At 40.0% G+C, this 14252-nt stretch overlaps 1 protein-coding gene across 4 annotated transcripts in view; it reads right to left on the reverse strand.

Moving 5' to 3' along the window:
- Nucleotides 1-14252, reverse strand: part of htt (huntingtin) — a 79593-nt gene that overhangs the window by 31489 nt on the left and 33852 nt on the right. For all 4 annotated transcript variants that reach the window (XM_041785194.1, XM_041785193.1, XM_041785196.1 and 1 more), the window contains 5 exons: nt 13198-13359; nt 13010-13065; nt 10901-11049; nt 10477-10613; nt 10275-10391 (listed from right to left, as the gene is read on the reverse strand). In XM_041785194.1, the coding sequence (XP_041641128.1) occupies nt 10275-10391; nt 10477-10613; nt 10901-11049; nt 13010-13065; nt 13198-13359 (621 nt within the window). The remainder of the gene's footprint in view (nt 1-10274; nt 10392-10476; nt 10614-10900; nt 11050-13009; nt 13066-13197; nt 13360-14252) is intronic.

Here is a 14252-nt window from a genome sequence, read left to right on the forward strand (position 1 = left end):
AAATTTAAACTTCATAAAAATACGAGTAAAAATTTCCTATTCAATAGCTGCTTCAATACCGCAGCAAAAAATAAGTAATACCAGAAGGGTCATTCTGTCCTTTTTTAATTAAAAACCTGAAGTCCTGATACAGGAAAGGTAACAGAACATAGACAAACCCTTTTTTAAGGAAAAAGTACTTGTAGCTATTCTTTTAATCTTCCTTGTATTGTAATCCAACACGTTCTTTGTTGTTATTATTATTGTTGTGAATGGCTAGATTTGTTTAAAAGTTGGTGATTATCCCACACAAAAACATGGTAACAATTCACTCTGATAGTTGGAAAACTTGGTGCACATGTGATGGCTACTCAAAGCTGTTGGCTATTTCTAATCAGCTGGTCTGGGAGGCTATAGATCAGAGCAGTACACACTTTCCAACACGACTGTGCCCCAATTTGGGGGAAACAAGCCCGCAGATTGAATGGCGGTAGGTTAGAAAACGTTGTTAACAATGCAGTTTAAAGCAATGTTGTTGTGGTTTGTGCCTTCATCAAGCAAAAAAGCCATAATTTACAGCAGGCTTTGTTATGCTTTAAATTATGGTTGTTGTCTCAAATGACGAAAGAGTGTCAAAGAAGAGTTCTGTGTCTTTTTGCTGAAACTAGAGAAGAAGAAAGCAGGCTAATGTTGGACCAGTGATGTGTTTTTAATGACTTTAAGCTAGCGTTCGCTCTGTGACAGCAGGAGTTGTAGTCCGTCTGCCTGTAAACAGCTTTTTCACACATTAACTAACTTACTAACCACATTCAAGTGTTAAGATCCAACACATGTAAGGTATGTGATGTTGGATTATGACATCTCCAGCCACAAGATGGGACTGGTTGTCCAGTTTGATGAAGGGAGCCTGAACAGACCCTCATGTACATCAATAATTTTGTTTATTAGGGCCCGAGCCCCGAGTGGTACGAGGACCTAATTGTAATCGCTAGGATTATTAGGGCCCAAGCACGGAGTGGTGCGAGGACCTAATTGTTTTTGCTCGAGACGTGAAATTTCCGTCATTGCATGGACTTCTGAGGCCCTTAACATAGTCAAAAACGCAAGAAACTTGGCAGGTGCATCCGGTCTTGCAAAAATTTTGATATTTTTTGGATCTCCAACATGAAAATTCAGAATTGCAAAAATAGCGCCCCCTAACAGTTTATAAAGTTGAAACTCCCTCCTTTGACTTTGTTGTAGATTCATGAAATTTTGTGTGCAGGTACAGCTTGGGGAGATCTACACTCTATCTCCAACAGGAAATCTGCCATTTTAAATAAATGAATGAAAACTGGGGTACTTTTGCCCCTATTCTGAATTAACTCCTCTGAGGGATTTGAGCTGATCAACTTGTACTTCGGCACAGAGGTAGATGAGACATGGATGATGAAAAGTTATTCGGGGTTTTCTCATTAATGGCCATGGTAAACCCTCAAATTTGCATATTTTTTGAAAAACAGGAAGTTGTTTATAACTCAGCCATGCATTGTCCTATCTGACTCAACCTTCCTGGATTTATGGACCATCCATGTCAGCACGTGTTTATATGGTTATATTTTTTTTCTGTCTTAGCGCCACCAAGTGGTGATAGGGAGTATCAAGGCTAATTGCAGAAGCCGCTTTTTAAAGTCCTTTGAAGATATTTACATGAAATTTGTGTCAGAACAGCCTAGAGAAGAGGATTTATGTCTGTACAAAAATCTGTGACTTTTCGTCAGAGGCCGTGGCCTCTACGGGGCGAGTTGCTTTTTTGTCTCGCCATCAATTTTTAAATAGCCATAACTATGGCATACATCCTCACCTAGTCTCACCTAGAACAAATTCATATTTGAAATTTAAAAAAATTGTGCAGCGCCACCCTCTGGCAACAGAAAGTCACTATGCCTGAATTCTGCTTTACGATACCAACATGGTTGGTCAAGTCATGCTGAAATTTGCTCAGGCACTATCCAAGGTGTTGACCTTACACATAATTGAAGGTCAAAGATCTATGTCAAAAAGTGTGGCCATGCCCATTTTTTGTTTGCCATGCAACAGGAAGTAGAATTTTCAAGTTCTTATGACACTTTTAGAGCAATGAAACTTGCCAAAAGAAAAAAATCTCATTAACACGCTGAGATGATTGATATTCATTTTGTAGGTGGGCGTGGCCTATTGGCTCAATGGCACCCCCTACAACATTTCAAAAATTTAGCCCCCCCAGCAGGTTTGACCTAGGATTTCAAACATGTGTGGGCAGATGCGTCATGTCAGGATGCAAAAAAAAATCCTCTTGGACCTATATCGTAAGTCAAACAGGAAGTCGGCCATTTTGAATTTTTTGGTAAAACAAGGCATATTTTAGGGGTCGTATTTGAACTAACTCATCCTAGGGCGTTCATCCAAACTACTTGATCTTTGGTGTAGAGCAAGAAGAGATGTCTTAGGTCAAAAGTTATTCAGGAATTTTTCATTAGGTGAAAGGCGTGGCCATGGCGGCCCCTTAAATTGAAATGCTTCATCATGCGATAAAAGTTGCTGATGCTCATAAAAAAATTTCTATTTATTACAAGATTGGCCAAATCCTGCTGAAATTAGCCCAGGCACATCCCTCAAGGTTGGTAATACTCACATTTGAAGATCAAGAGTCCTTACCTAAAATGGTGTGGTCGTGACAATTTTTCATTCGTCATGTAACAGGAAGTAGAATTATCTAGTGCTTACAAAACTTGTAAAGCCATGAAACTTGGCAGAAAAATACTCAGTAGCAAAACCAGATGATTGATAGGATGAGTGTTGGATGGGCGTGGCTTTTTGACTCAGTGGCATCCCCTTCATTTTTTTGAAAAATTCAGCCCCTGCAGCAGGTTTAACCTAGGATTTTGAAAATTCTTGAGCTTTTACACCATTTTAAGTTCTACAAAAAAGCCTCTTAGACCCATGCCGTAAAACAAACAGGAAATCTGCCATTTTGATTTTTTTGGTCAAAAAGCAGCACATTTTCAATTTTCAAAATTCCTCTTGGGCAATTCATCAAAACACCTTCATGCTAAGGATATTGTAAGAAGACATCCCATGGTTGAAAATTTCATTAGAAATTTTTCATTAATAAAAGGAGCACTACACGCCATAACGGCAACGGCCTCTTGTTGCTGCTTACTCTGCCATGCCCGAAAGTACTGCCCCTCATCACTGATTGGTCCTGTCACTTTCTAACCGATTTTTGAGGCTATGACGCGATTTGGAGCAGTAAAACAATCGTGTTGACACCACACACAGGGATTATTCAGGCAAACAGTCGTTTGTGACGAGGCTCCTCTCAGGATACACCCCCGGGATCGTCTGGAGAGGAAAATCTTGCCCCAAATCGGGCTTAAAATCCTGCGGTGTGTAGCCGGCTTTAGTTTGCAGTTGGGTTGTGTGTGCCAGAGATTCAACACCATCAGTTGGCTCTCTTTCAGGTGGGGTTGAAAATAATATTAGTTTTTGAGTACATGTTTCTGAATGTGTGGGGGGTATCAAAACTAGTGACTCCCACCTGTTTTTATTTTAGTTAGTTGATTTTTAGTTAAGTTGATCTATATTTTTGATAGAATTAGTGGGTGGCAGCATGGAACTATAATCCCTTCCAAACTTTTAGAAATAAATGACACATTGTGTCTTTAACTCCATTTGGTCTTTGTGTAGATTTGTTAGTTTTCTTTTGTTATAGGTTTGTGTTTCGGGGGGAAACATAACATTATATACTTGTAATGCTTGACAATAGTTTATTTTTTCACTTGTGTATTTGGTAAACACAGTATAGTAGAGCACATGCAATGCTTTTTAGAGTGATAAGGATTGAATTTATTCACATGATAGAATGACTTGATAAGACTGTCAGTTGATCAGTTATATAGAGTGACATTTTTAAAATGTAGCTAAACCACACAAGTGCTACACTCCTTAAATATAATCCTGTGCTGGTAAGTGGGTTCACGTTAGCAACACAAAACCACCACAGATCATGTGGAAGAAGACAGTGCCCACCCTCAAAATCATTCACTTCCTGGTCAGCTTCAGGTGTTAATTTCAAACCAGGCCTCATTTGCACAGCAGCATTAGTGAACTGATAAGTGGCCTGCACTCCTACTTCTGAATTCATCCAGGCCTGAGCATGGATATGTCACATCATCACACAGACCATCCACTGATGATGAATTTATAAGTCTTGATGACTCACCATAAGTGTACATTAAGTATTTCTATTTAAGGGCTGTAAAAAAGCAATCCATTTATACAATATCTGGTCTAACACTGGGGTATTTCACCTGACCTGGGATCAGTGCAATTACTATACAGTCCACTGAGGAGAGGAAGAAATGGATATGCAGAGATTTATCCCTCACCAGAGCGCCTAATCTGGAGCTCTGCAGTTCATAGTTAAAAGCCCTTCCCCTGCTGAATGTGACCCTGACTTTTGAACTCGTATGAATCCTACAGTTCTTCTTGGGAATGTCTATGTACTTTGAATCCTACTGACATCTCCCTGCATGCGCCATGAACTGGGCCATGAACTGGGCCATCTCTCTGTGTGTTATTTCGGAGCCCTTTGGGGCTGATCTCCGACCAAACAAGCCTCTCATGACATAGGACAGCCTGTGTCTGGATTAAGTTTTATTTTTAAAAGTGACATATTTTACCCTTTTAAGACAAGTTTATATTGGTCTCAGAGGTCCCCAAAACATGCCTGTGAAGTTTAGTCAAGAGAATCAGTAGAGGGGGGCAAAACTTTCCTCCAAGTGGGGGAGGGCCAACCAAACATGGGGGCGGCTGCTTAGGCCCCTGGTGAGGTCACTAAATGTAAAATCTGAGAATGGCTTGTTTCAGCACACATTTTCTGAAAGGTGGAGAAAGAGAGGGGGAGAGGGAATGGATTTTTTTGGTACTGAGGGGGTTGTGGACAGGCCAGGGACACATATTTGTGTTAGAAAAGCCTGAAAAAGTTATTTTTGCATAATATGTCCCCTTTAAGTTCTACATAAATTTTGATGATGGCGAGAGCAATAATAACCATCTGATAAGAGCTGGAGGTAAATACACCAAAGGATTTATAAATGTCCTGTTTAAACACAAGCAATCAAGCCAACATTCTCGCTTCTTGTTGCCATGAAATGAAACCATATACAATTAAAATAATTTCATATTAGTTTGGCATCACAATTTGGTAACAATGAGGGGTTAAATCAATCAGGACATTAGCAAACACTTGACTGCATACATGGCAGACTTTCTGGTGTGCATGAAGGATGAGTGTGTTTTTATCCAGAGAGCAGCTGTTTGTGGCTGACTCAGGTGAAGAAGCTTTTTTACAAGGCAAAAATCTTTCCAATTCATTAAGACATGACCATGACAGAAACAGGCTGAAATACGGATAGAATTGGGCTCCATCAGGATAAGAGGTGGTAGTGGAGCTGTGTGCAGATAAAGTTCTTCTATGCTAAAATCTTTGTAACTTGTCAAAATCAAATAAAAAAAAAAAACACAGTTCTCTCTCCATCTGTCAAGAAAAATTCCTGCCACCTCTATCAGCCTTTCTCTATAGGACAGTGTGTGCTGAGATGGCAGCTGCTGTTTGGTGTTTGTGCCTTCGTAGAACGTCCTTTTAACTGCATTACTCTTTGCCATAAAAACTGTTGAATATGGCTCATTTACTGCATCATATTAACTTTCTCCTTTTTGCTTTAATTACAAATAGTGAATAAAAGATGAGTGAAAATGTGTATTATAGATTTTTTGATTTGTAAATATTGCAAAACAGTATTTTAAAAAATTATCTCTAGTGTATGTCATATACACTGTATTGCCAAAAGTATTTGCTCACCTGCCTTGACTAGCATGTGAACTTAGGGTTTAATATGATGACGGTCCACCCATTGCAGCTATAACGGCTTCAACTCTTCTGGGAAGGCTTTCCACAAGGTTTAGGAGTGTGTTTATGGGAACTTTTCACCATTCTTCCAGAAGCGCATTTGTGAGAGCACACACTGATGTTGGACAAGAAGGCCTGGCTCTCAGTCTCCACTCTAATTCATCCCAAAGGTGTTCTTTCAGGTTGAGGTCAGGACTCTTTGTAGACCAGCCAAGTTAATCCACACCAAACTCTCTCATCCATGTCTTTATGGACCTTGCTTCGTGCACTGGTGCACAGTCATGTTGGAACAGGAAGAGGCCATCCCCAAGCTGTTCCCACAAAGTTGGGAGCATGAAATTGTCCAAAATCTCTTAGTATGCTGAAGCACTCAGAGTTCCTTTCACTGAAACTAAGGGGGCCAAGCCCAGCCCTGAAAAACAACTCTACACCATAATCCCCCCTCCACCAAACATTACACTTGGCACAATGCAGTCAGACAAGTACCGTTCTCCTGGCAACCGCCAAACCCAGACTTGTCCATCAGACTGCCAGATAGAGAAGCATGATTCGTCACTTCAGAGAACGCATCTTCACTGCTTAGAGTCCAGTGGTGCTGTGCTTTACACCACTGCATCCAAAGCTTTGCATTGCACTTGGTGATGTATGGCTTGGATGCAGATGGTCGGCCATGGAAATCCATTCCATTAAGCTCTCTACACACTGTTCTTGAGCTAATCTGAAGGCAACATGAAGTTCAAAGGTCTGTAGCGATTGACTCTGCAGAAAGTTGGCGACCTCTGTGCACTACGCACCTCAGCATCCACTGACCACGCTCCGTCTTTTTACGTGGTCTACCACTTAATGGCTGAGTAGCTGTGGTTCCCAATCACTTCCACTTTGTTATAACACCACTGACAGTTAACTGTGGAATATTTAGGAGCGAGGAAATTTCACTACTGGACTTGTTGCACAGATGGCAACATATCCTAAGAGAGTGACCCATTCTTTCACAAATATTTGTAGAAGCTGTCTGCATGCCTAGGTGCTTGATTTTATACACCTGTGGTCATGGAAGTGATTGGAACAACTGATTTTAATTCATTGGACAGGTGAGTGAATACTTTTGGCAATATAGTTTATATACACATACAGTCATGGACAAAAGTATTGGCACCCCTGCAATTTTTCAAGAACATACACCATTTCTCCCAGAAATTGGTGCAATTACAAATGTGTTTGGTATACACATGTTTATTTCCTTTATGTGCACTGCAACAACACAAAAAATCAGAAGAATAAGCCAAAATTGACATAATTTTTAACAAAACTCAAAAATGGGCTTGACAAAATTGTTGGCACCCTTTTAAAACGGTGGGTTAATAATTTTATTTCAAGCATGTGATGCTCATTTGAAATCACCTGTGGCAGTAACAGGTGCTGGCAATCTAGAAATCACACCTGAAGCCAGTTAGAATGTATAAAAGTTGACTCAACCTTTGTGTTGTGTGCCTGTGTGTGTCACACAAAGCATGGAGAAGAGAAAGAAGAGCCGAGAATTGTCTGTGGACTGAAGAAGCAAACTTGTGGAAAATTTATGAACAATCTCAAGGTTACAAGACCATCTCCAGAGATCTTGAAATTCCTATGTCCACTGTGCATAATATAATCCAATAGTTTATAACCCATGCAACTGTGGCTAATCTCCCTGGATGTGGACGGAAGAGAAATATTGAAAAAAGAATGCAACACAGGATAGTTGGAATGGTGGATAGACATCCTCAGTCAACTTCCACACAAATTCAGGCTGTCCTGCAGACTCAGGGTGCAAAAGTGTCGGCTCGGACGATACATTGTCATCTAAATGAGATGAAGCACTATGGCGGGAGACCAAGGAGAACCCCACTGCTGACAAAGAGACATAAAAAAGCCAGACTGGAGTTTGCAAAATTGTATCTGAGTAAGCCTTAATCCTTCTGGGAGAACATTCTGTGGACAGATGAGAATAAGGTAGAGCTTTTTGGAAAAGCACGTCATTCTACTGTTTACAGAAAATGGAATGAGGCCTACAAAGAAAAGAACACAGTACCTACAGTCAAACATGGTGGAGGCTCAAAGATGTTTGGGGTTGTTTTGCTGCCTCTGGCACTGGGTGCCTTGAGTGTGTGCAAGGAATCATGAAATCTGGAGACTATCAAAAGATTTTGGGCCGCAATGTAGCACCTAGTGTCGAAAGCTGGGTCTGCGTCAGAGGTCATGGGTGTTCCAGCAGGACAATGACCTGGAAAATACCTCAAAAAGCACCAAGAAATGGTTGGAGACAAAGCGCTGCAGAGTTTTGAAGTGGCCAGCATTGAGTCTGGATCTAAATCCCATTGAACACCTATGGAGAGACCTCAAAATTTCCGTTATAAGAAGGCACCCTTCAAATCTGAGAGACCTGGAGCAGTTTACAAAGGAAGAGTGGTCCAAAATTCCAGTTGAGAGGTTTAAGAAGCTTGTTAATGGTTATAGGAAGCAATTTGTTTCAGTCATTTTTATCTCCAAGGGTGTGCAACCAAATATTAAGTTGAGGGTGCTAACAATTTTGTCCAGCTCAGTTTTAAATTTTGAGTGAAATTATATCAATTTTGGCTTTTTTCTTCTTTTTTGTGTTGTTCCAATGTTCATAATTGCAACAATTTCTGGGAGAAATGGTTTATTAAAAAATTCCAGGGGTGCCAATACTTTCGTCCATGACTGTATCTTATTCAAATGCATCCATACCCATTTACACACCACCAACAAAGCAGAGGGAGCCAACTGGGATTAAGTGACGTGCCCAAGGACACATCAACATGTGACTGCAGGAGCTGGGGACTGAAACCAAAACCTTCTGATGTGAGACGATCGACTCTACGTACTGAGCCACAGTCGCCCTTTTCCAGATTTTGACTGCAAACAAACATCTAAAGCAGGGGTCACAAACTGGCGGACAGCGGTCCGGGTCCGGACCTAGACACCATCCGACCCGGACCTACAATCATTAGAAAGACAAAGAGAGTAGACGAAAAGACAAGTGAGCTGAGACAAGGAGTCTAGGGCCCTATGATTTCCTCATTAACGGAATTGTGGAATTGGCCAATAAAAACGGGATCTACTATTTAACGCAATATCGCGAAAATTTGAATTAATTTGACTGAAATGCTGTGTCTTTTAGAGAGAGGAACGTATATCTAAGAAATGTGTTCTGGGGAACACTAAAGCGTTTTACAACTTGTGCCTCACTTCACAAACATTCAGCCCGCCCTCTCCTAAACAATACAAAGCTGCATGAACACTGCCAACATCAGGTAGCTCAACACGGGGCAGTACCATGTGACATAATGTTGCACCTTCAAGAAACTAATCCATGCTAGGAGTTATTTTACCTCACCACACCAGAAGGTCACGGAGAGAGAGAGAGGTGTGTGAAGTCACAATTTAAAGACCTGCTCACCCCTCGGAGGCTTCAAACTCAGGTTGGATGGACCCGAAGTCCCGCGTATAAAAGATGTTGCATTAAGTTATTAAGTTAGCTTAATAATTCCTCCTGTAGATACTGTAGTTCCCTTTGGTTGCTTAACGAGCCAATACATGTCTGCATTAACGTAGTGGACAGACAGCAATATATGGCGAGAGATGAGTAGAGACCGTTACAGTCAGGAGTAAAAACACAATGCAGCATCAAACTGCATGGACTGTTATATACTGTGAGAGTAAAGAAAAGTTTAGGAAACAGGTTAACTTTTAACCATTTAACTTTAATGTGACCTTCTTTTTAAGTAACTAACACTCTGTGTTTGAGTTAACAGAAGGATTTCTTCATTTACATTATAAACATCAATAAGGATGCGATTATACATGTGAATGTGTCTTAAAATGTTGGAATTTTCTGACTGTTACACTGGTTATAATCATTTTATATCAAAATTATCCAAACTGTGGCTCTTGGGCCAGCTGTGGCCCTTTTTCAATAAGTTTAAGGTTATTTCTTTTTAATTAGTGAACATTTTATTCATTTACATAAACAGGACACTCTCTTATATGGTAAAATTAGTGGAAAGGTTAAAAACCAAAATTCCAAATTCCAAAAAAATTCAAAGGGAATTTAGCAAAACAGAAAATGGATTTCATAGGGCCCTGAAGGAGAGACTCACATACTGAGAAACAGGTGAGCTGTAGACAAAGAAAATTTTCATATTTTATCAGCGCAACAAGTCCCTGAAATCACACCCTGATCCACATATCACACTAACTCAAGTTAGACATTATGATGTTCCGGACCTTTGGTTTAATACATTTTCTCTGACTGGACCTCTTTGAATTTTAGTTGATTACCCCTGATTTAAATGCATGTTCCTACCTGCTGCTTAGCAATCATTGGAAGTATCACATCAGCAATCTGCCTGGACAATCGCTTCCACTTGTCTTCATTCTCTTTGTGACACTGCTGCAGCACAAGGATAAACATCTCCAACACCTGTAACACACACCAAGGAAAATGTCAGGAAGAGAGAACAATGGTGGGATTTGCATGCTGTATCTGTCTAAATCTGCAACCTTACCTGATGGTATTGTACAAGCCTAAGCAGCATGGAGACCACCACTTCTTTCTGTGTTTCAAGCTCTTTGCCTGCATCTGCTTTGTTTGAGCCCCTCAAAACAAACAGGTCGTGCACAATTGGCTGCAAAGCCGGGATGGCTGGGGGTTAGAAGAAAGGAAAATATAAAAAGATGTATGTATTTTTTTTGTACGTTAGTTTCAGCATCCCTGACTGAAAAACAAAACAAAGAAACAAGCATTCTGGTCCAGTAGAAACTTCAGACACCCTTTTGGACTAATGTGTTAGTTTGAAACCATGTTTAGGATTGTAATGAAGAGTTGAGTAGATTTAAGGAGGGTTACAGATACAGGATGTTACTGTATTATTATTCTTATCATCATCATTATTATTACTGTTATGTGAATGTTATTTGTGTCCCACTCACCATGTGTAACAGCCTTCCTGCCACTCGCCATAATGCCATCACATAGCTGGATAATCTTGGGGATGCTGATAATCTGCTTAGAATGGTAACGCTCATAAGACAGCAGCACCAGGAAGAAAAATATGTTGGGAATGATGGCCTCCGAATCCCTGCCACAAGTACCAAAGAGTTCAATTTGTAGATAAAAGAAAATTTTAATATTTAAATATATCTACAGTTGATCAAGGAATAATTATTGTATTAACAGGCCTCAAACAGGTTTAAAACAGTAAATGGTTAATTGACTTGAGCTTGTATAGGGCTTTTCTGATAATATGAATACTCTTAAGTGCTTTCACACCACAGGGCACAATCATGCATTCACACCACATTTAAACACAGACGAAGGCTGCTATGAAAAGTGTCCAACAGTATTAAGTTATCTCATTCTTACACATTCATAGACAACTGAATATGTAGAAGCTGAGCCCCAAATAGGTGCTATTTGGGACTCAGTGTCTTGCCTAAAGACTAGGGATACACGATGTTGGATTTTTGCCATCATGTCAATATTGTAAGTTATTGAAGCTGATAACAGCACTCATTGCAAAACCTATCTATACTTCTTTCAAAAGAAAAAAAAAAGTTTCTCTTGTACAAGAGGTAACTGGTAAATTTTCATTTTGCATTAAAGATGCATTTTGGGAGGTGCAGATGATCAAGTAGGCAGGCTGTGCCCCAGTTACAGTAGCTATGGGCTTCTCCTTTGCATGGCACGACTCCGTTTGACTTGGTTTGACTCAGCGGGGGATTTGTTTTTCCACCACAGCCATTTGAGGGCTGATGACAGTGTTTTGAGCCCTCCTGGATCTATCTACACTGTCTGATCTGACTTACTTTCCATTGTTGTAAAGCAAAAATCAAACTGTAGACTGCATGCCGCTCTTTTCACATTCACTCCCTCCAGGATCAATAAACAAACAATTTATGCGTTTCATCAAAAGGAGAGAATTTTCTGCATACAAGTTAAAGAACAGTTTTCTGATGATTGATTTGTGGGTCTCTAGAGAGCAGGAAATAAACACATTCATATTTTTGGATTGGGCAGTGAGAGCGGCATGCTTTACTAGAGCCACTTAATAAATTAAAAACTGACTCTGCTGGTAGGGGAAACACTGAGGTTAAAGTGTAAGTGAACCCCCAGCTCAGAGCTAACTCCGCCCACTTCAATATTTCAAAAAATGCACAGAAAATTAGCAGTTTGGTACTGAGAAGAGGGAGGGGAACAGGACTTTTTTTTTTTTTTTAATGGACAGGGTTTTCCAGATGAGGCGGGAGAGACGGTGGCATCCCCTTCCCAGAAAGCGACACAGAGTCCCACAGCACTGCTGCCTCAGAGTGATCTTTTGAGGTGGAGGATTTTACCCCTCCAGAGTCCCCTGAAGAGAGCTCTCGGAGCTGAAGCAGTGCAGGTGCAGGCAGGAGAGGATGGAAGTGGTCTCTGAAGGATAAAGTCAGTTGGAGGCAGTAACGTTTTACCTTTGATTTAGAGTTTGTGATGTAGAAACCTTCCAATAGTTTCTATGTCACATAAGCCACGCCTTTTCAGAAAAGATTTTTTCAAAGCAGATGTCCATTTGAGCTAATTAAAAGTCGGAAAATGTAGATTTTCATCAGTCTGGTGCAAATGTCAGAAATAACACCAGCATTAATGTGTTTTATCATAGTTCAGACAGATACTTCACTGTACAGCTGAAAAAAAAATGTTGAAGTGTTCACTAGTTCTTTAATAAATGAGGGTAAAACTAAAAAGAAAATCAGCTGAGGTAGGTCCAAGTGGTTCTGCTTTGAACTCCACAAAACTTTTAGCAGATATAATGGCTGTAAATATAAGCAGAAATTTTCATATCTGCTGATACTCATAATTTACTCTGAGCTTTTATCTTCCAATACCAATGATCATGCAAGTAATATCGCACATCCCTACCAAAGACACTTTAACACAGCCGACTATACCATCACAGCTATGAGCTGACCACTGCCTGAAAGATTCATGGGATCCTGAAGAACCCACAATACACACAATTTTTACTGTAGTACAAGAAAAAGTACAGGAAAAGGAAAACCTACCTGAACTGCCCTACTTCAATGTACTCAAACTGCTTCAGAACAAACCCTATGAACACCTGAAACACACAAAACACATACTTTAAGTGAGCTAAATCATACAGGTAAAAAATAAGCACAGGCAAAATTAACAGAATTTGCTTTTGTTTGTTTTTTGGGATTGTTGGCATATTTAAGTTTGTTCATTTTACCTGATCTGAGTCCAGCAGGCAGTAGTTAACTCTGAGCTGCACAAGCTGGGCAAGCAGGTCCAGTACCTGTCTCTGCAGGGTCACAGAGGTGCTAGTGGTGTACTGCTTCAAAGCTTTGATCACCAGTGGCTCAAACAGGCGAATGTGATTGTGGATGGCATTCTGGAGAAACAAACACTAGCTTTCACAATAACAGCACCATAAACAAATGAGTAACCAAATTATGATTCAAAAAATAATGGAAGTCTTGCTCTACAATCACCTTGAACTTAAGACCAAATCCCAGTGTAAAATCTAAAAGTAGTCCGATGCCCACCCATTTATTATCTTGCATAACTCTGATCAATATTTGAGGCAGAGATTCAGTATTTCATTGTAGATTTCAGAAACCAAACAGAGTATGCTAAGGACAATTAAATGAAAAGGAATTCTCCATCCACAAACAGATAGCAATACTATCAGACACAAAACTCATGTAAATAGTACTTTGTATATCTCAAAAATAAAATAAATGTAGTAGGAATGGGGGGTAATACGGTAGTACCATATGCTGGGGTATTAAATAGCCAAGGTATTGCTACAATTACCAACATGAATATGATGTTGTGTAATGAGTCCACTTTTATAACAACTGCCTTTAAAGTATGTGTCCATTTTCACTTACAGCACCTCTGCCTGTATGTGAAGATGCTTTAAAAGTGATTAAAGAACTTTTGATAATGATGCGGGGCTAATTTAGCAAATGACAACTCATGACAACACTCGCACCCCATGGCTGTCATGGGGTTGGCACCATGGTATGGTCTTCTCTGTCAAACTGTTAAAAGTCAAACTGTTAAAAATGCACCAGTGGCTTTAATGTGATCCATAAGTGAGTTTAAAAACACTTAAATTCTTCTGTCTGGGTATAGATAGGTGATGAGGAATGATCAGGTTTATTAATAGCCACAGGTACTTAAAGCATCAAGGATTAAATAGGCGTGCACACCAACACATGCCTGCATAGAGTAATTTTGTGACTGCATAATGTGAACACTGTGAATACTGTATACCCC

The sequence above is a fragment of the Cheilinus undulatus genome, linkage group 4 (genome assembly GCF_018320785.1).
Source record: "Cheilinus undulatus linkage group 4, ASM1832078v1, whole genome shotgun sequence".
In the NCBI taxonomy this organism is placed as follows: Eukaryota; Metazoa; Chordata; class Actinopteri; order Labriformes; family Labridae; genus Cheilinus; species Cheilinus undulatus.